General features: G+C 40.5%; 1 protein-coding gene across 1 annotated transcript in view; it reads left to right on the top strand.

The window, feature by feature from the left end:
* Positions 1-21,259, top strand: part of LOC127663726 (ankyrin repeat domain-containing protein 26-like) — a 102,092-nt gene extending 80,833 nt beyond the window's left edge. The window contains exons 9-10 of the mRNA XM_052155410.1: positions 20,430-20,558; positions 20,675-21,259. Coding sequence (XP_052011370.1) covers positions 20,430-20,558; positions 20,675-20,755 — 210 coding nt within the window. The 3' untranslated portion in view covers positions 20,756-21,259. The remainder of the gene's footprint in view (positions 1-20,429; positions 20,559-20,674) is intronic.
* Positions 21,260-22,826: the final 1,567 nt, after the last annotated feature.

Genomic DNA, 22,826 nt, shown 5'->3' with positions numbered 1-22,826 from the left:
GGAGGAAAAGCAGATCTCAGCAGCTCTCATTTCTGGGATTACGGCTGACTTCTTCCTTTTAGCACACCTTTCAGGTTGTGTATAATTATACAGAGTGGAAATAAGAAAAATAGTATGTGTAATGAAGTTAATTTTTATACACCAAAGAAGATGTTGCTTGTTCTGTTTGTAGATCCTGGTGCCTTGGTTTCATTCAATGACAAAGAGAGGTGTGGTGTTATTTGTGCTCTCATGTCGCTAAACCTCAGGAACATGCCAGGACATTTAGATTGAATTGTTATGTGAACATCACTGAATAGTCTTCACAGTCCTAGATGGTGTGGCCTATTCCTTAAGGTTATGTGATACATTATCTTGCTCCTAAGTCACAAGACTATACAGCGTATTTCTGTTCTGCATATTGTAGCCAACCGGAACAGATATTTTTATATTTAAAAACATCTGAACACAGAAAGGATACAAAAAGAACACAGTAGAAATGCTGAAAATCAAGCATACATAGGGTGCATTTGTATGAGTGGAGTTTACAAACCTAAAGCCGTGGTGAGTTGGTGAGTGAATGGTGTGTGACTTTGAGGACCTGGGGCATTATAACAAACTACTGTAGACTTTGTAAGCTCTCTGCACGTAGATCGGTTTTTTAATTAGTTGTATTCTTTATTTACATTTCAAATGTTGTCCCCATTCCTGGATCTGCTTTCCCCCAAAACTCCCTAACCCTTACCCCCTCCGCCTGCTCACCAACCACACACTCCCTCTTCCCTGTCCTGGCATTCCCCTATACTAGAACATCTCGCCTTCTCAGGACCAAGGGCTCTTCTCCCTTTGGTGTCCAACAAGCCATCCTCAGCTACATATGCATCTGGAGCCCTGGGTCCCTCCATGTGTACTCTTTGGTTGGTGGTTTAGTCCCTCGGAGCTCTGGGAGTACTGGGTAGTTCTTTAGTAATTAATCAAGTTACTGAATCTTTGCATTTTATAAAACTTACTTTTAAATGTTTGAATCTTATACTTAGATTAATATATGGATACATTGTACAAGATTATTTGACTGTTGTCAAGACATTTTTCATTTAAAACCTTTTTCTGATTAAAAGCTAATATAAGAGCTGAAGTCTAAACAATGTCAGGATCATATCTTGTCATCCTGGAAAGTCGTCCGTGGGTGTGACAAGATGGAGATGCCCATTTGCTTAGCACCGTCTCTCAAGCCCTTCTGAGGACTGCCTCCTCCTCAGGCACAAATGTGTCTGTAGTAGTTTTGCTGGTTTCTCTCTTCTTCTTCTTTTTAATCATAGATTTATTTGTAAGCAGATAATTTACCATCAATATTTTGCTCCAACAATAAGGCCTTTGTTTTCTTGTCCTTCAGTTTCTTTTTTTCTTTTTCAACTATGTGTACATTAGATCATTTTATAAAAATAGCTTCATGTCAGTCTGTGGGACCACCGTGTTCTCATGGTCCATTGTCAAATGAAGCATTGTCTGAACAAGCTAGCTGTCACACACAGCCATTTGATGTTTAGATTGGTAGTGTGTATAGCCACAGATCCTATATCCATAGGGTTTCTGATCACCAAAGACAGAATGTTTTAAACTGATGTATTTTAACTTACCATTACTGTGATTATTACGACATAGGTCTTTTATATATTATATACATACATATGTATCTATAAATTTATTATATTTACTTGTATTTATATTGCTAATCAATGTACTTATGTAAAGGAAACAGACTTGCATGGTAGGCAGCATTGAGGGGGAATTTTAGAATGCCTTTGTCATGTCTGTAGTTTAGTGGAGTATGTAAAATAAACAATGCCTACTGTGTGATGAACGCCAAAGAGCTAATCAATTTTGGATATTACTCCTGGTTAGAACTCATGTAAGCTGTCCTGTATTATAGTTACTTGGAAAGATGTATAGAAGCCTAATGTTTTGAGTGGGTAAATTTGTTTTGTAACCTGTGAAATGTGTTCCTGGGGATAGTGCATCTAACCTCTGAACTTTCCACTCATTGTCTATGCAGGGAGGATTCCAATAATGCTTTTCTTTTGGATGATATGAGGATATAGGAATACCTTTTGTAAATTTATATGCAGTTTGCTAATTTACTAAGGTATTCTTGCCAAATGACCTAAATTAGAAGGAGGGTGATTTGGATCAAGTCCCTGAGCTCACTGTCTAGAGTCAGATTACATTTGTCCATTCTACTTGGAAGAGGTGTGTGTGTGTGGGGGGGAGGGGCATCAAAGATGTATGGTTTTAATCTTATTTTTGTTAGAGGCTATGACTACTCTAACCCCCATAGCTTCAATTAAAAAACTTGAAAATAGTTCATTTTGTAGTCTAATTACTTGGCAGAAATTTAGAATAGCAAGAAACTAGTAACAACCAAACCTTTCCTTTGCACTTACAGATCAACAGAAGAGATTCTTGGGTCCTAGAGACCAAAGAAAGAATCAGCAGGAATGCCCAGGGTGAATGATGGATTGCAGAGCCTGGCTGGTAATTACTTTCACTGAGCTAAAACATTAACTTGATACATGGGAGCAAGGCCAGATGAAAATCGGGAGGTGGACTTCTTCCTCCCCATGGAATGCCCATACTTGCCTTGTGGAGGTAGTTGTTTCTTTGGTGGGAGAGTCCAGCTCAGCTTCCTTTCCCGAGGCTCAGCATGGATTTTCATCTACCACCCCGGTAGACAAGGAGTGGTACCTTTGTTTTGGCCATTGTAATGATAGGTGTTTAAGTCAGCCTGCTTTCTGAGATGGCAAGAACTCACAGATTCTCAAGACTTTTCAGTAGGATACCCGATATTAACAGAGATTTTCTCCTCTTGGGGTTCAGCTTTTTTGTAATTTTTTTCCATAATGTGGGCTCTGGAACCCACATGGTTGATAAGCATGACACTCTCAAGCACACGTACACCACAGAACTTCACACATGACACTACAGAGTACACGTCTTCCCCCATCCTTACACACACACATCGCCATCTTCACTTCATAGATGGAAACACGCCTGAGCACATATAAAGGACAGGCTGAGACAGGTGGGAAATCTGGGGTTTTACAAGCACAGGCCAGAGAGAAGACGTTTTCACAGCGCACTGTGGCTTTTGCGCATGCGCACTGCTGCTTTTGCGCATGCGCACTGCTGCTTTTGCGCATGCGCACTGCTGCTTTTGCGCATGCGCACTGCTGCTTTTGCGCATGCGCACTGCTGCTTTTGCGCATGCGCACGCGCACTGCTGCTTTTGCGCATGCGCACGCGCACTGCTGCTTTTGCGCATGCGCACGCGCACTGCTGCTTTTGCGCACGCGCACTGCTGCTTTTGCGCATGCGCACGCGCACTGCTGCTTTTGCGCATGCGCACGCGCACTGCTACTTTTGCGCATGCGCACTGCTGCTTTTGCGCCAGGAACTTTTTAGATTTACCATTTTTTGACAGATTTATTTCTTGTATTGTAGCTTCTATGCCTGAGATTCTTTCTTCCATCTCCTGTATTCTTTTAGTTATGCTTGCATCCATTGTTCCTTTTGTCTTCCCCAGGTTTTCCAACTCCAGGATTCCATCAGTTTGTGTTTTCTTTATTGCTCCTATTTCGACTTCCTGGTCTTTCATGGTTTTATTTCTTTCTTTCACCTGTTTATTTGTATTACTCTGTATAATTTTAAAGGATTTATTTGTTTCCACTTTAAAGACCTCTACCTGTTGGGCTTATGTCCTGTATTTCTTCACAGGATTTATTAATTTCCTCTTTAAAGTCCTGTATCATTTTTATAAGATTGAATGAAAGGCCATTTTCTTGTGCTTAAGTTGTAATAAGATATCCTAGGCTTGCTCTAGAAGTTTATCTGTGCTCCGAAGGTGTCATATTGGCCTGACTTTTTAAATTATGTTCTTTTTAGGACGTGTTTCCATCTGTATGACTTTGGTCCTTTGATGTATCTTTTATAGTAGGTATCGCGGGGGGATCTTAAATACAATGGTCCTCCTATGGCAGGCCTCTGAACGATATCCTTAGATTGTGTGGTAATAGATCTGAAGGTCTCTGTGGTTAAGTAGCTGCAGACCTATTGAAGGTTGAAAGAGAGAATAGGGGGAGAATGGAGGTTCCCCTGGGACATCTGGCTGCTCAGAGCAGCTGGGCTTGCTACAGAGGACTCAGAAAGCAGGGAAGATGGGTTAGGGACTGGAAGCTTACCTGTGTGTTTCAGGCTCAGCAGAAGAAGATGGGCAGACAAGGAGAAGGAGAGTGGAGGTCCACCTGGAATATGAGGCTGCTCAGGATGTTTAGACATTTTTTGTCTTATTGATTTTTGCCTGTATTTTTTGATTTCTGATTTTGTGAATATGTGTGTGTGTGTGCTTCTTGGTCTCTTTTGCTTCTTGCCAGTCACAAAGAAATACAAAGAAAAGGCATGGAGTTGGGTTTGTAGGGAGGGGGTAAAACCTTGGAGAATTTGACAGAGGTGAAAATTATGATCAGATTGTAATGCTTTTTAATAAAAAAAATAAAGTTATGTATCACATATCATTGTTATACACTTAAATTATAAATAGAATAATCGCCAGGTAGTGCCCAGGTAGCACTCTGGGAGGCAGAGGCAGGTAGATTTCTGAGTTTGAGGCCAGCCTGGTCTACAGAGTGAGTTCCAGGACATCCAGGGCTATGCAGAGAAACCCTGTCTCAAAAAACCAAAAAAAAGTGATAAATGGAATAATCATGTTAAGTTTTCTAAAATTTTCTGTACATCTATGAACACCAAAATTAATCATTCAATATTATGCCAATATATAATAAAAGTATATGCCTCCTGGGAAAAACAAATCACCTTTGAATTGTCTAAAGTAATTATAGTAATTTAAACTTTCAATTATTATAGTAGTCATTCTCTGAAATATTTTGACCGGTAAAAGAATGTGTAAACAGAAATCACATTTCTTCTTACAGCAATTGTCAAAATACAATTTTGGGAGTCATTTAGGAAAAGTATTTGACATGAAATGTTTTCCTCTGCAGTATTTACAGGAGTATTGTGGAGTTACAGAACACCAAGTCCAGGCTTTCCTCTGAGAGAAGGATGAACAGGCTGTCACACATCCACACTCACCACAGATCTGTCTCAGAGGGAACCAGTGACAGCAGTCTTCAGAATATCTTTGGGTTCAACAGCATAGGGGCCACGATTTAAGTCCACATTCAAGAAGGAGAGCTTGGTGGGATAGCTTAATAAGGTTAGTTATGCTTTTGTCTCTCTAAGTGTTTCAGGTTCCTGATAGTATTGTATTTTAAGTTTGATGAACCACTGAATTGGATAGCTGACACAAAATTCTCATTTTTCAGATATGCTCCTTTGTTAACCTGAGTCAGTAAATAGAACATATTTGGAATATTTTAAATTTCTTTCCAATTGGATCTTGAATGATATTTCCAACAAAACCTGAATGTTTGTTGACAAGACACAGTGGGTAGTGGTTCTTGCCACCATTTGAACACAATGTTCATTCCCTGGACCCCATGTAGTATGAGGAGTGAACCTCTTTAGTGTTGTCCTCTGGCTATAACAGAGGAGGTGTGGCATGCACATTAAGACAACTTAAAGTGTATTCCTATTTATATCCATTTTTACCTTTCAGGTGACACTGTTTTATCTGGGACTTAAGTATTTAGTGGTTTTATAAACAATTTTTGGGGTCATATCCACCATTTTCACTTAAAGATTGAAAGTTAAACTCTTAACCGCATGTGCATAGTTGATTTTAAGAATTCCTCCCCTCCTCTGACATAGGCAAATCCATATTTTCTCTCTTTAGAAAACAAATGGTCCAACAAATGAACAAACATACCAAATTTAAACAAAGCAAAATGATAAACCAACAATCACACCAAGTCCTTAACATCCAGGAAAAATCACAAGAAACACAGAAAACTCATTCATTGTTAAGCGTTTTAAATATTTTTATATATAGGAAAGCATATATATCAGTAATCTTGCTTAATTATCCTTTAGTAAAAGGTTTCCAAAATGTAACTCAGAAAATATTTTAAGTGAAAAAGTCTTTCTGGAAAGTAGCCGAAAGTTTTCATATTATCCCCTAATAATATTAATTTCTCTCCATCCCATTTATTTGAAAAATTTCTTATTTGAAATTTCCCTAAAAGTATCACGGCTTTTAGGAGCACCCAGTAAGTATGTTCTGTCATAGTTTAATTGCAAAGACACAGTGAATAGAGATAATATTCATGTTGATACATATATTTGTTGAGATGGTGGAATTATGTACAGAAATAAAACAGTGCAATTACAAGAATTGTAAATCTGTTGCAGTTTTATTTTCAGTGTGTATCGCTACTATTAAAATGTTCATTTCAACAACCTCTTCTTTTGCTTTGTTTGCTTTTTTGGGGCAGGATTTCTCTGTGCAGCCCTGGCTGTTCTGGAGCTCACTCTGTAGACCAGGCTAGCCTCAAACAAACTCTGAAGAAAGATGGAACAGCAGGTTATATTTGTGTAGAGAGAAGCCCTTTGCTTCATATTTTTATTGGCTTTATGTATAAAATGTAAAACACACAGAGGGGGAAATCAAAAGGTGTCTAGGACAGCATTACACTGAAATTGCATCTTTAAATGTATTACTTACATTATTGTGTACTTTAAAAAAGAGAACTAGCTGAGTTTTCATCAGAACTTTTTCATGTTTTTGAAGGCAGGGCAATGGTGTAAGCATTTCCAAGCCATAAAAGTTGGTCCACTTCAAACAAACCTTGAATGAATGTGAAATTGTTAAATATGTCATAATACAGGCAATTCTCATCAGTTATTACTGCAAAATTGGGGTAATGTATCCTTTTACAGGAGCATGATGAATTCTGAAATAAGCAAAGATGGGATCCAAGCTATTTTGAAGGGATAATTCTCTTAATATTTTCAAGGACAAAGGAGGTCTGTGGCACTTGCAGTTTTCTTGGATTAGTTAGATCACGCTGGACTTCATAAGGAAGATTGAAAATGTCCTTCTGTCCATGTGCAAGACACAACTCCATAATGTGACCTCTGCTGCATGGCCTGCATAAGATACTGAGCTGTTGTTCATCAAAATCTTAGGGTTAAGCAAGAACGCAATAACACAGGTCCTAAAATTCTGTGGATGTGGCTATTTCAGCTAGCAATGCAAATATTATAGTAACGTACAGCATCTAGCTGTCTAAATTTATAGCAAATGATGCAAAGGTCAGATAAGATATGGTATGCCTGGAACCAGTACTGAGTTTATTATCTCTGGCCCTTAGTGTGTCTCTTTGAATGTTTTTATGGTCAATGTCTCTTTGAATTTTGTCTAAATCTAAGGAGAAATTTTTATCAAAGTTTAGAGCTCTATGTCCAGATTTCCTTTTCACCTTTATTAAGTGACCTTTCTCTAAAACATGAAAACTCATGGCTTTGATTACTGTCATAGAGGATAAATTCCTATCTCTTAGTGTCTGTGCTGTGATGATTGGCTTTGACATTCATGTTCACTTGCAAATTTCAAATTCTGGTTTACATACTCAACTCTATGTAGCTAAGCCTATACTATATTTGTTATTTTTAGAGTTTGTAGATAAATAATAAAATTATCCTTAGCAAGTTTGTGAGTTTTATGGCTAATATTGTAAGTTATATTTATATTTAGCATGTAAAATTCTTTTTAATAACTACAGTTTTTTCCCTTTTGTTCTGCAATGAAATATGTGGATTCCTGCAAAATTTAAACAAGCTCCATTCCTGAGTTACCCTTCCTTCTCTGAGATCAAGTCTTAAAAATGTTCTACAGTTACATCTAATGTAAAATTGGCTCACTTCATGTTTTGATCAAGTAGTACTTCAAATAGGCATAACTTAAATTGCTGTGACAATCAACAAGTACCCTTTTGTGCTTGAGGCTATAACCAGACTCAGGACCTCATAGGTCCCCCACAACTGCAGTGACTCACATCCTTGCAAAACATTCATGTCTACATTGATACATTTGTTTGCTTTTGACCAAGGACCTTGTTCAGTGTATTCTCAAATCCACTGTCATTCAGTATCAGTCTTCTGATCATGCTTTGGGATTTGGGATTGTTGTTATACACCAAGCATTTTTTAAATTAAAATAATTTCTTTAATTCTGTGCTTTTCAAATGTCTGTTCAGTCTGTCAACTATTACTCTAAATATTTCATTCAAATATGCCAAACCCCCAATAGCCAAAAACTATAAGTTGTTTCTTAAGGTAATACTGACTTTGAACAAAATGTTGATTTAATTTACTTATGAACCAACAGCTGGCCAGGTGCATTGCCAGTGGAGGACCTGTCTATTCTGAATTCTAAGTCTAATTACTATTCTAGTTCTTGGGCCCTAAGGGCACACTTGCATGGGACTGTTTGTTGCCTCAGGCCAGTGCCTCATACCTGCTTGCTTTGCTTTCTTTTATCTCATATATAAACCACATAGTCAATCATCATGGAGCATATGTTAGATAAGCTGTTGGTGAGACATTCCTGTCTCCAGCCATCTATGGCTTAGACTAATAGTAGAGCACTTTGAGCTAGATGACATGATAACCAGAGAGACCACACTCTTTAGCATGAAAAATATTAGATAAAACTTTATGAAGTTCATGGACATATTTTACTTATTTTCTTATGTCTCTCACAAAGTCTTTCATATATTTTTCTCATCTGGAACTAATACTTGAGTGTCTCAGTCACACAATGCCTCAATTTTAATTGGAAAATATCAGGATACTGTTTATTCTGATTGGACACATTACACTAAGACACTTGGAGTTTCTCTTTTTGAGTTAGTATAGTGAGAGTGGGTCTAAAACCTTAAACGTCATAGTTTTGCTGTTGCAAATTTGTACATAGATTTTAGGCAGACATCTTTGGGATTTATGCATTCTGTTGTGAGTCATCTTTTCTTCCAAAAATGATGTACACACATGATCCAAAAACATACTTGTGTTGTCATTTTATATAGGGATCTTGTCAGACTGTGTGGGGCAGTGGTGCAAATCATCAGTTCTGTATTCTTGGTTCTCTGTATTCCCATGGCTACTCTGTGAACTCTACCACCCTAGCCAGCTTATTTTCATTTGTCTTCATTTAATTTTTTTTAAATATTTATTTATTTATTTATTTATTTATTTATTTATTTATTTATTTTATATATAGGTGTACACATCACAGTTTTCAGACATATCAGAAGAGAGCATCAGATCTCCATTTCAGGTGGTGGTGAGCTAGTCCCTGGTTTCTGGCAACTGAACTCAGGACCTCTGGAAGAAGAGTGAATGCTCCTAACTGGTGACTCATCTCTGCAGCACTCTTCTTCATGTTAGACAAGGAACTTTGTTGACTAATTCAGAATGTTGTGTGGAGGTGAGAGGATGATATTGTCTCCAGGTATCCTATCTACAGCTTACCTCACTCAATTCAGCATAGGGTTGGGGACAAGCAAATCAGGAAGACATGGGTTCACAAGTGTAGCCACACCCAATACTTGTCTCACAGCAGAGAGAGTTTGCAAGGGGAGGAAAAGGAAGACCTCCAGTTACCTTGCAGAGAGAGATAGATCCTTGAGATTGGATTCTTAATGAGAAGTCTGAGAGATAGTGGAGGAATCTGGGACTAGAGAAGTATTTTTTATTTGTAGATCAGAAGGGCTCAAAGTTCCTCTGTTCCACCCCATATTCCCTTTTGTTCTGTCACAGGTACCTTTTTGTAACTGGTATTCTTAGACACTGAGGTATCCTACATATGTTGCTATGTCTTTAAGTTTGTTTTCTAGGAACAAATCACCAAAAACAGAAGTTTGAAAACAAATAAGAGATTGAGTTTATCTCAGCTGTAGAATTATGGTCTTTTGTATTTTCCCTGACAATTGCCCCCTTAATGATGGCCCGTCTGGGCCACCCAAATGAGCAATGTAACAGTGGCTGGTTAAATATGAATTTACCAAAAAGAAGGAAAAAGGCAAAAGTCAAACAACTACATTATGGGTCGCTGTTCTAGGCAAGTTCTGCAAGATCATACAAATCTATGGAAAGGGAAGTCTTTATTTTTATGTTTTTTTAGGTTACTCCAAATGGATTTCATTGTAGCATTTTCATATGTGTGTGTCATACTTCATTCTTATGCATCCCCAATCCCCACTGGCTTTCCCCATACACACAGCAGTAGTATTCTGATCTGAACAAAGCCTGAGCTGAGTGAGACTCACAACATGACAGTATCATTGCATCCCCATCCCCATCACCAAGCACCTCTTAGATTGCAGATCTCTTGGCACTACCCTGATGTATTAGAATAAAACAACCTGTGGGAAAATTTAAATATACAATCTGTTAGTGAAGGTATTTATGGAAATTCATAACGACATTACTAGAGGAGTTGCGATTATTTAATCTATGTAATTTTATTTATTTGCATTCTAGTAATTTCCCCCTCTCAGTCCTCCTCTTATGCTTCATTCCATTCCTCCTCCCTCTTGCCTCAGAGAGGGTGGTTCCCTCACCAGGCCTCACCTTTTCCTGGGACTTGAAGTCCATCAAGGTTTCAGCACATCATCTCCCACTGATATTAGACCAGGCAGACCCCTGCTACATATGTTCCAGGGGCCTTGGACGAGCTTTTCTGTGCTCCTGGTTGGTGGCTCAGGCTCTGATAGCTCCTTGGGGTCTGGATTAGTTGAGAATGGTGATCTTCATAAAGACCCTTCCAGCTTCTTCAATCCTTCCCTAATTAAACCATTGGTGTTCCCAACATCAGTCCAATTGTTGGGTGTAAGTATCTGCTTCTGTGTCAGTCAGCTGCTGGTTGGGCCTCTCAGAGGGCAGCTGCACCTGCCTCTTTTCTGTAAACACATCAGAGCATGGTAGTGTCAGCCCTTGATGGCCTCCCATGATATGGATCCAAAGTTGCCTTTCCTTCAGTTTCTTCTCCATTTTTGTCCCTGACATTCTTTTAAACAGGCAAAAGTCTGGGTCAGGTATTTTAACTGCGTTAGTAACCCTATCCCACCATGTGAGTCTATGTCTGTCTCCTGGAGGTAGACTCTTCAAGTTCCCAAAAGGTTAGGTGCCCCCAATAAGTGCTGAGAATGTTTAACTTCCAGGAACTCTGGAACTTTCTACAGGGTCCTCACACCTCTCACTCCCCTTATTTTCATTCCTTGCCTTGATCCTCTAGGCTTCTCTCCAGACACTTCTTGCATACCTGTTTATGTTTACCCCCACCTCGATCCTTGCCTCCCTTTACCTCCTGTGAGTATTTCCTTCCTGCTTCCATGTGGGATCGAAGCCTCCTCATTTGGGCATTTATGCTTGTTACAACCTAATTCTGTAGGCTGAAACTGTACTTTTTGGCTAATATCCACCTATGGATAGCATGCATGTCCTTTTGGGTCTGAGTTAACTAATTTAGTATATTTTCTAATTCCATTCATTTGTATGCCAAATTCATGAATGTCATCATTTTTATTAATAGTACACCAATGTGTAAATGAACTATGTTTTCTGAATCCATTCTTTAGTTGAAGGAAATTTGTGTTGTTTCTAGCTTCTGGCTATTACAAATAGGCCTGCTATGAACATGATGCAGTATGTGTCCTAGTAGTGTGGTGGGGAGTCCTTTGGGTATGTTCTCAAAAGTGGTATAGCTGGGTCATCAGGTAGAACTATTTCTAATTTTCTGAAGAATCACCAGATTGATTTCCAGAGTAGTTGTGCTGGTTTGCAACCCCACCAGCAATGGACAAGTGTTCCTCTTTCTTCACATCTTTCCAAGCAAGTGCTGTCACTTGAGTTGTGGATCTTAGCCATTCTGATTGAAATGTGGTAGAATCTCAGGGTCATTTTGTTTTATACTTGCTAAAACCAATAGTGATATTAATCACATGGTATTGTTACAGGGACTGAGAAATCAATAGAATAAAATTAAAGACAAATTGAAGAATCAATATGAAGAGAAAACTCATAGACTTATGGACACTTGATCTTTGATAAAGAAACAAAAAAAAATACAGTGGAAAAAAGAAAGAATCTACAATAACTAGTGCTGGTCCAACTTATATTCTGTATTTAGGAGACCAAATATATATCCATACTTATCACCTTGCAAAAATCTCAAGTCCAAGTGGATGGTGTTCCTCAATATCAAACCAGATACACTGAGTCTAATAGAAGAGAACTTGTAAAAGAGTTTCAAACTCACTTGCACTTGCACAGGGGGAAAATTCCAGAACAGAACACCAATGGCTCAGGGTCTAAAATCAACAATTGATAAATGGGACCTAATGAAACTGAAATGATTCTGTAAGACAAAAGGTGGCATCATTAGCACAACTAGGCATCTAAGGATTGGGAAAAATTCTTCACTAACTGTACATCCACTGGAGGCTAATATCTAAAATATATAGAGAACTCAACAAGTTAATCTTCAAAAACCCAGATAACCTAATTAAAAAATGTGGTACAGAGCAAAACAGAGAATTTACAACAGAAGAATCTTGAAAGGCAAAGAAACACTTAAAAATATTCAAAGTCCTTTGTTATCAGGAGTTGTGATTTTGATGTTAAGTGAAACTTGAAGAATGATATTTCCTTGAATCATCACAAGATATTCTGGATACTTATAAGGGAAGATAAATTAATTCAACAGACTAAAGAAGTATTACAGGATGTGTGGCATTCTTACTCTTGTTTAATCTTACAATCGTCATAAATATGTGTACATCAAATAAATCTTCATAATATAACCATCAGATTGGAAAGAAAAGCCTGCATGCTCCTTACGGTTCTACATTAGAAAGAGGGGACAAACATAGTACACATGATGTGTTTCCTAGTGATTCATAATTTTGGGACTTCCATAAATGATTCCCATGACTTGCTTTCTGTTGGGGAAATGGTCTCCTCTCCTTCTTTTCCATTATCATAAGTTCACAATTAATGTTCATCTTCTAGAGGGCCTAAATTTTAAAACTCTCCTGCAAGTTAAGTGTCTATACTGCTGTGCTCTTCCTCACCTGATGTAAGCATCCCTTCCCATGGCATATATGAGATTAGGGAAATCACTATTTTTATAGTGTCATGTGTTTTGCCAAAATATCCACTTTCTCTGCATCATATCTCTCAAGAAAAACATCCGAGGAACACTTCTGTCCAGAAATGTTGCAAACATTTGGTAAAGCATTTTCCATTCTTCACAGGCAATACAGAATATGTGGCATACTCTTTGAATTTGAATGAAGTCTTAATTCACCATGCTTTTTTGAATGTTTCAAAATTATTCCTATTGGTTTCTCAAATAATGTTGAGATGAATATATATTAATGAGTCTAGTTATATAAAATATCTAGCCCCATTCTTGTTCTTATTGACAGGGTCAGATTGTTCTTGCATTTGACCCCCATTATAATCCAGAATAAAGCACCCTGTTTTGTAAGGAACCATAACAACAGGGATGATTTGGTTTCAGATTCATTTCTCAGATTTGTTCAAGGCTTCTAAGATAGCTAATTTATATTGAAAGCATCACTGAGTTCATGGCAATTAGGGTAGGTTGTTAAGCTTCCAGTGGTGAAGCAAAGTATTTCAGTTATAAGAAGATATTTAGAATCAGAATCAAGGAAAACCAGCCTAGTGGCTGGCCCAGGGCTCACGGGGTCAGGGTGACATAGGCAGATTGGGCCTAGTGGGGCAAGTGGATGGATCTGCATGTGACATGGATCCAATAGGAGCAGAAGGGGCTGGTCAATACCCTGTGGATGTAGATTTTGAAGACCTCCCAGGGTGTGGCCTCTCTATGGTATTTGAGAGTCTTGCTAGTTACAGTTGCCTACATGGGAATTTATATTCTCTTAGGGTGTGTATGACATCTGCCCAGGATCTTGATGCTTTCATAGTTTCTGTTGAGAACTCTTGTGTAATTGTGATAGGTCTGCCTTTATATTTTCTTGACATTTTCTGTTAATGCTTTTAATGTTCTTTCTGTGTTTAGTGTATTTGGTGTTTTGACTGTTATGTGACTGGAGGATTTTCTGTTCTGGTCCAATCTATTTGAAGTTCTGTAGTCTTCTTGTATGTTCATGGGCATCTCTTTCTTTGGGTTAGGGAAGTTTTCTTCTATAATTTTGTTGAAGATATTTACTGGCCCTTAAGACTGGAAATCTTTACTCTCTTCTATACCAAACATCCTTAGGTTTGGTCTTTGCATTGTGTCCTGAATTTCCTGGATGCTTGGGGTTAGGAGCTTTTAACATTTTGCCTTTTTTTTTTTTTGACTTTGGTGTCAATGTTTTCTATGGTGTCTTCTGAACCTGAGATTCTCTCCTCTGTCTCTTATATTCTGATGGTAATGATTGCATCTATGACTATGATCTATTTCCTATGTTCTCTATGTCCAGAGTTGTTTACTTTTGTGATTTTTTTATTGTTACTCCCTCTATTTTTAGAGGTTGTGCTTTCCTATAAGTCTTTAAGGACTTCAACCTATTTACCTGTATTTCTTTTTATTCCATATATTCTTTATTTACATTCCAAGTGATTTCCCTCTCCTGGATGCCCCCTCCCTGAAAGTCCCATGAACACTCTTCCCTCCCCCTGTTCCCCAATCTACCACTTCCTAATTCCCTGTCCTGGTATTCTCCTACATTGCTCTACTGAGCCTTTCCTGGACCAGGGGCCACCCCTTCTTTCTCCTTGGGCATCATTTGATATGTGAATTGTGCCTTGGGTTTTCCAAGCTTCTAGGCTAATATCCACTTATCAGTGAGTGCATACCACGAGTATTCTTTTCTGACAGGGTTACCTCACTTAGGATGATGTTCTCCAGCTCCATCCATTTGACTAAGAATTTCATGAATTCATAATTTCTAATGGCTGAATAGTACTCCATTGTGTATATATATACCACATTTTCTGTATCCATTCCTCCTTTGAGGGACATCTGGGTTCTTTCCCACTTCTGGCTATTATACATAGGACTGCTATGAACATAGTGGAGCATGTATCCTTATTACATGCTGGGGAATCCTCTGGGTATATGCCCAGGAGTGGTGTAGCAGGGTCCTCCGGAAGTATCATTTGCTGTTTTCTGAGGAACCTCCAGACTGATTTCCAGAGTGGTAGTACCTGCTTGCAATCCCACAAGCAGTGGAGAAGTGTTCCTCTTTCTCCACATCCTTGCCAGCACCTGTTTTCTCCTGAGTTTTTGATCTTAGCCATTGTGACTGTTGTGACATGAAATCTCAGGGTTGTTTTGATTTGTATTTCCCTGATGACTAAGGATGTTGAACATTTCTTTAGGCGCTTCTCACCATTCAATATTCTTCAGGTGGAAATTCCTTCTTGAGCTTGGTTCCCCATTTTTAAGGGGGATGTTTAGCTCTCTATAGTCTACCTTCTTGAGTTCTTTGTATATCTTGGATATAAGCCCTCTGTCAGATGTAGTGTTGGCAAAGATCTTTTCCCAGGTTGTTGTTTGCCGTTTTGTCCTTTTGACAATGTCCTTTGCTTTACAGAAACTTTGTAATTTTATGAAGTCCATTTGTCAATTCTTGATCTTAGAGCACAAGCTATTGGTGTTCTGTTGTGGAAAATTTCCCCTGTGCCCATGTCCTAAGGGTCTTCCCTGGTTCCTTTTTTATTAGTTTCAGTGTGTCTGGATTTATGTGGAGGTTCTTGATCCACTTGGACTTGAGCTTAGTATAAGGAAATAAGAATGGATCAATTTGCATTCTTTTGCATGCTGACCTCCAGTTGAACCAGCACCATTTGTTGAAAAGGCTATCTTTGTTTCCACTGGATGATTGTAGCTCTCTTGTCAAAGATCAAGGGACCATAATTCTGTGGGTTCATTTCTGGGTCTTCAATTAAATTCCACTGATCTACTTGCCTGTCACTGTACCAATACCATGTAGTTTTTAACTCAATTGCTCTGTAGTACTGCTTGAGGTCAGGGATACTGATTCCCCCAGAAATTCTGTTACTGTTGAGGATAGTTTTAGATATCCTGGGTTTTTTTGTTATTCCAGATGAATTTGAGAATTGCTCTTTCTAAGTCTATGAAGAATTGAGTTGGGATTTTGATGGGGATTTCTTTCTTAGCCTGTTTATCCTTTAAGTATAGGAAGGCTACTGATTTGCTTGAGTTAATTTAATATCCTTTGCTGTTAATTTAAAAACACTTTGCTGAAGTTGTTTATCAGATGTAGGTATTCTCTGGTGGAGTTTTTTGGGTCACTTAAGTATCTTATCATATCATCTGCAAATAGTGATAGTTTGACTTCTTCCTTTCCAATTTGTATCCCTTTTGTCTAGCCCTTGATTTTAGTGGGATTGCTTCAAGGGGGTTATTTATGTCCTTCTTGAAGCATCATGAGCCGTGATTTTAAATCCAATTCTTGCTTTTCTGGTGTGTTGGGGTATCCAAGACTTTCTGTTGTGGGAGAATTATGTTCGGATGGTGTCATGTCGCCTTGATTTCTGTGGATAATGTTCCTACATTTGCCTTTTCGTCATCTGGTTATCTCTGGTGTTAGTTGGTTCTGCTGTCTCTGGCTTGTCTCTCCTGTGTGCATGCAAGCCTGTATCAGCACCCCTGGGTGACTAGCTCTTCCCTGGCATAGAGTGCTGTGGCATTGCCCAGATCGTAAGTGCAGGTGGGGCCCTGGCCAACCCTGTCCCAGCTGTTTCTCTCTGTTCTTCCATAGTTCTGAGATGCTCTCATTATTCCTGTCATTCATGGGATAGACAACCTGAACACTGAACTTCATCTTGCTTTGCCTCGACTTGTAGACATTGGTATTCCTAGACTGTCAAGTAGGGCAGATCCCCTGGTGAGCATGGCACTCCCTCAGCCAGGAGCTTTTCTGTGCATGAGAAACAGCATTCTCCTTGCTATCACTAGGCAGAAACCCATCTGTTATAGTTACCTTGACATCTGAAATCCACCTGTCTGGAAGATACTTATGGGAGAGGGTGGGAGAGTCCTAAAACGTTCAGCTGACAGTTATGTGCAATTCAAAAACAGAGCCAGGAGGAGGAGCCACTTGCCCAGAGCCCTTATGAAAATTGTAGATGAAGTGAGAATTGCACCCCCAAGTCTGACTGCTTTTTCACCTTTGGAAACCAGGAAACTTAGTTGTAATGTAGCCAATGCTTGTGAAATGCTTTCACATTCTAGACAAAAGACACTAAATAACATACCAAATTATTTACATTTGTTGATACCTCAAGGGACTACCAATCTAAATGTAGACAATCAATTGTTAAAGTATAATTCACCAGAAAGTGATTTTTTTCTTTCTTTTCTCTCTCTCTTTTCTTCTTTCTTTTACTTTTGGCAGCAGGGCCTCATTCTGTAATTCAAGCTAGTCTTGAACTTATGGTAACCCTTTTATGGTAACCACATGGTAAACCTGCTGCTTCAGTTTCTCAAGTGTTAGGATTATAGATGTGAGCCACCATGCCAGATTTGGAATGTCTTGCCTTCTTCCCTTCTTCCCTTCCTCCCTCCCTCTATCTCTCCCCCCTCTCTCTATTCCTCCCTCCCTCTATCCTCCCTCCACCCTCCCTCCTTCCCTCCCTCTCTCCTCTCCTCCCTTCTCTCCCTCCCTCTTTCTCTGCTTCCCTCTCTTCCTTCCATCTTTCTTTTCTTTTGCATAGGTCTCCTGTATCCTAGGCTGACTTTGAACTTGCTATGGATGTAGACAAAGATGTCCTCAAAGTTTAACCCTTCTGCTCTGCTTCCTGAGTGCTGGGTTTACAGTGTCCCTGAAATATACACCCTACTATGCAATTCTGGAGTGGAACCAAAGGGTTCCTGCATGCTAGGCAAGTGTTCTCCCGCGGAGCTATATCACCAGTCCTGGATATACTATTTTTTTCTTAAGGTGATTAGGGGTGGATGTGCTCATCACCTGCACACCAGCGAAAACCATCAGTTATGGAGATCTACACTTCAGCGTCCTTATCACAACTCTTAAGAGTTCCCTTTAGTGGCTTTCTGTCTATGGTGTTATTTTTTGGGAGGATGGAGGCAGGGGGTAGGGGTTGCACCAGAAGGCATGGGTACTCTCTTTGTGCACCAAGTAGACCCAGCTAATGTTTGCTCTTCAGAACTGCAGTGTGTGCACACAGATTTGAGCAGAGGTCTCATAAATGTCTCCAACTACCCTTCCTTAGAATTTCAGATTTTAATCATATTTTTGCTGATTATTTGGGAATTTTACATCATGAACCCCGAGCACCCGCACTTCTCAGTCCTCCCAGATCTGTCCTCCACCCTTGGGACCTGCCCCCCCCCCAAAGAAGAGGAAGAAAGGGAGAAGGAGAAAGAGAAAGAAGAGGAGAGAGAGAAAGAGGAAGAAGAAGAGAAAGAGGGAAGAAGAGGAGTAGGAGGAGAAGGAGGAGGAGGAGGGGAAGGGAGGGGGAGAGGGAGAAGGAGGAGGAGGAGGAGGAAGAAGAAGAAGAAGAAGAAGAAGAAGAAGAAGAAGAAGAAGAAGAAGAAGAAGAAGAAGAAGAAGAAGAGGAAGAGGAAGAGGAAGAGGAAGAGGAAGAGGAAGAGGAAGAGGACGAGGACGAGGAAGAGGAAGAGGAAGAGGAAGAGGAAGAGGAAGAAGAAGAAGAAGAAGAAGAAGAAGAAGAAGAAGAAGAAGAGGAAGAGGAAGAGGAAGAGGAAGAGGAAGAGGAAGAGGAAGAGGAAGAGGAAGAGGAAGAGGAAGAGGAAGAAGAAGAGGACGAGGAAGAGGAAGAGGAAGAGGAAGAGGAAGAAGAAGAAGAATTATTTGTGTTGCCCATATACTCACTGGAGCATGGTCAGACTCTCATTAAAAACTGAGTTCTTCCTCAACTGCACACCTGCCAGAAGCCATCAGTCATGGAGAGCTATGCTTCAGCATCCGTATCACTACTTTGTTTTGATTTTGGTTTTTTTGAGTCAGGGTTTCTCTGTGTAGCCCTGGCTATCCTGGAACTCACTCTGTAGACTAGGTTGGCCTCGAACTCTGAAATCCACCTGCCTCCGCCTCCCAGTGCTGGGATTAAAGGCATGTGCCACCACCACCCTGCCTTATCACAATTTTTAAGAGTTCTCTTTAGTGGCTTTCTGTCTATGTTGTTGTTTTTTGGGAGGGTGGAGGCAGGGGGTAGGGGTTGCACCAGAAGCCTCTTCCTCTTTCTCAACTATGACTCTGCAGTCGTCTATTCCATGGAGAATGTAGCTTTCCTTGACTTCAAAGTCAGTTGGGGCATGGGCCACGGAGTTACATATGGTTTCTGGTGACAGTGTGGACCTCGGACATCCAGATGGTCCCTAGCTGCTGACCCCAACGTAGTCTGCTGTGGCAAAACAGACCATGGATGTCAGTTTGGCCCTCTGCCACTGCAAACAACGTGGACACTGTCACAGCTCCCTGCAGCAGTGCGGGCCAAGGACATAAACCTGGATTTAGGCAGCAGCACAGACCATGACCATCCACATGGCCTGCAGTGGTAACGTGGGCCATGGGCATCAACACAGACCCTGGCTGTAATAGAACCACCGACCCAGACATGGCCATCAGTGACAGTAAGGATGCAGACCTGGAATTTAATTTTAACTACTCCAGGGATTTCTTTATGTTTGGATTTGTCCCATTTGTTATCTTGACACAACCTAGAATCATCAGGGAAAAGAGAACTCCAACTGAGAAAATGCCTTCATCAGATTGCCTATAAGCAAGTCCGTGGGGACCTTTTCTTGACTCCTGATGGATGTGGAGGGGCCCAGACCACCCCTAGACAGGTGGTCGTGGGTATATAAGAAAGCAGGATGAGCAATGGAGAGCAAGCCAGTAAGCAGCATCCCTCCATGGCCTCTGTTTTAGTTCTTGTCTCCGGGTTCCTGCTTTGAATTCTTGCCCGGACTTATCTCCTTGTCAAACTCTAAGTTATAAGATGAAACAAACCCCTTCCTCCACAGGTTCTGGTCATGGTGTGGAAAGCAAACTAGACAGGGGTCATCTGGATTGAGATAGAAAAGCTGGATTTCCAAAAATAGTCCAGAAGCGATGGATCATGCCTGTTACTCCCTGAATTTTAGGCAGGAAGATCACAAGGCCAGCCTGGGTCACTTAGGAGACCTAGTGACAAAAATGAAGGGAAAAGAAGGAAAGGAAGGGGAGAGATCTAGAGGGCAAGGTAGTGAAAGTCACGATCCGGACGAGGTGCACACAGTGTACCAGCATAGGCATAGATAAGTGCCATTGGGCTGCTTGGTGTAGACAGAGACCCCTGCCAGCTCTAAGAGTCAGGCAGTGCCAGCAACGCATCCTGCCAAGGGCTCTGAGCTGCCTGGAACACGGTTCTGCATAAACACCATCCTCATTACTGCTTCTAATCTACAGATCCTGGGCTCTCTGTGTGTAAACATGAAGAAAGGAATGGGGCTGAAGAGCCAGGAGCCAGGGGCTGGGAGCACCCCAGGCTGTTTCTTGCCACATGGCTTTCCGAGGAGAACGTCTAAGCCTCCGAAGGTAAGCCTGGACAAGTCTGATGTGTCCATGACAGGAGCTTCCTCTTCTGGAACCATAAATGCTATTTTAATACCCCCCACCCCCGCCTTAAACAAACAGCCTTTGTTCTTTCCCAGCAGAGCCCTGTGACAGCCCTGGCCTCCTCTTTGCTGAGCCTACTATCTGGGCTTTCCAGATCTTCTTGGACTGATGCCTAAAACTCCCCTGCAGAGAAGCTCTCTTCGGGCTGAAACCTTACTTCATCCCTCCATGGAGGGTCCAAAGGAAGACCAGGACAGAGAGCCCACTCGGACTGTTCGCTCGCTGGTTTCATAGTTGCATCTGTCAAGGGACTCTGCTCTGAACATCTCAGTCCGTGAGGGTGTCAGCTTAAGGGAGGGCCTTGTCACCAAATGCAGTGTGACTGTGTTCCCTTGTTTTTTTCTTTCAAATTTGATACAAACTAGAGCCACTGGGAAGAGGGAGTCTCTGATGAGGAATTGACTGGCCTGTGGGCACGTGTGGGGACATTTTCTTGACTGAGGATTCGTGTGAGAGGGCCCAGGCACCTGTGTGTGGTGCTGTCCCTGGGCCGTGTAAGAAAACAATTGAGCAAACCACTAGGCAGTATTGCCACCCAATCTCTGCTTCAGTTCCTGCCGCCCTCTCCCCGGTTCCTGTCTTGGCTGTAACTTGTCAAATAAACATTTCCTTCCAAGGTTGCTCAAGGTGTTTACCACTGCAATAGAAAATACACTAGATTATAAAATAATTACACAACTATACATTGAAAAACTGAGGATTGCCCATATCACTACCAAAAACAAGCAAAACAAGCACACAAACAATCCCAAGCTAACTAGGGTAGACAAGCTCTTCAAGATCAGTAGATTAGGTGTGCTGTGCATCTGGTTGTAGCAGTGTGAAGAGGTTTGGCCCTCATGGACTCATGTGTGTTGGGATGCCTGGCCCACAAGGAGTGACACTATTAGGAGGTGCATCCTTGTTGGAGTAGGTGTGACCTTGTTGGAGGAAGTATATTACCATGGGGATGGGCTTTGAGGTCCTATAATCAAACTCTGCCCAGTGTTGAAGTGAGAGTCTCTTCCTGGCTGCCTTCAGGTCCAGACATAGAAATCTCAGCTCCCTCTTCAGCACTGTGTCTGTCCTGTAGGCCACCACGCTTCCCTGCATGGTGATAATGGACTGAACCTCCGAAACTGTCCCCTTTATATGTTTTTAGTTTTTGTTTTTTTAATAATAATAATACCTTGAACATAGTGTCTCTGGACAGCAATGAGACCCTAACTAAGACAAAGGTTGAGGCAAGAGGACTGTGAGTTTGAGGACAGCCTGAGCTACATGGTGAGCCCCAAGTTAGCTTGGGCTACAGGGTGAAATCTTGTTCCAACAGCAACAACAACAACAAACAGAACAAATAATAAACAGACTCACTATCTTAACTACCTGGTAATGTAGAAAAGAGATGGGAATGGAATGTTCTAGTACTTCTAGAGTGAAAGAGAAATAAGGAAGATGTAAGAGACACAGTAATGGCATATGATGTTTCAAATACACCCACAGCAAGATATTATTTTAGATATTTGGAGAACTTTCCAGAAACACTGGATACCAGCTGGTTAATTCTGTTCAGGCCTTGATGTCACTGTGGTTAAATAATAAGGTAGGTCCTTATTTTGACATGACTGATGAAGTATTTAGTGATAAAATGGCTTGAGATCTCATTTTGTTTGAAGACATTCCAGTTCAGAAAATGTGAATGTGGAAAAACTAGGTGTGGGAAAGTGTTGGTGGTTATTGAGTCTGTATAATTGCTCTCTCAAGGTTTGTTGTACTCTATATTCAGAAATTTTTATTTAAAAAATTAACATTTAAGACAACTATATATTTCAATTTTAAAGCATGGGAAGTGGTTTGTGATAAATGTGCTCACAGCACATAAGGTCTTTGCTTTTAGTCTAGTCTAGCAAAAACAGGTTGTTGGTTTTTTGGTTTGTTTGTTTTTTGTTTAGGAGTTATATGAAAGGGGTTTGCAAAGTTCAGTATGTTTTATCTGAAGTTTAAAATATGTATATGTTTTAGGGACTTTTAAAAGGTCTTGAAAATGTTTCTACTTTCAGTGATATCTCTAAGCTAAAAGAGATGGGCAAGATTTATCACAGCTCGGGGCTGGGGAGATGGCCCAGTGGATACGAATATGTGCTTTGCAAGCACAAGGACCTGAGATCGAATCCTCAGCACCTGTGTAAAAGCTGTGCCTGGCTGTTC

This window comes from Apodemus sylvaticus, chromosome 13 (genome assembly GCF_947179515.1).
Source record: "Apodemus sylvaticus chromosome 13, mApoSyl1.1, whole genome shotgun sequence".
NCBI lineage: Eukaryota > Metazoa > Chordata > Mammalia > Rodentia > Muridae > Apodemus > Apodemus sylvaticus.
This window is presented reverse-complemented; position numbering and strand designations above follow the sequence as displayed.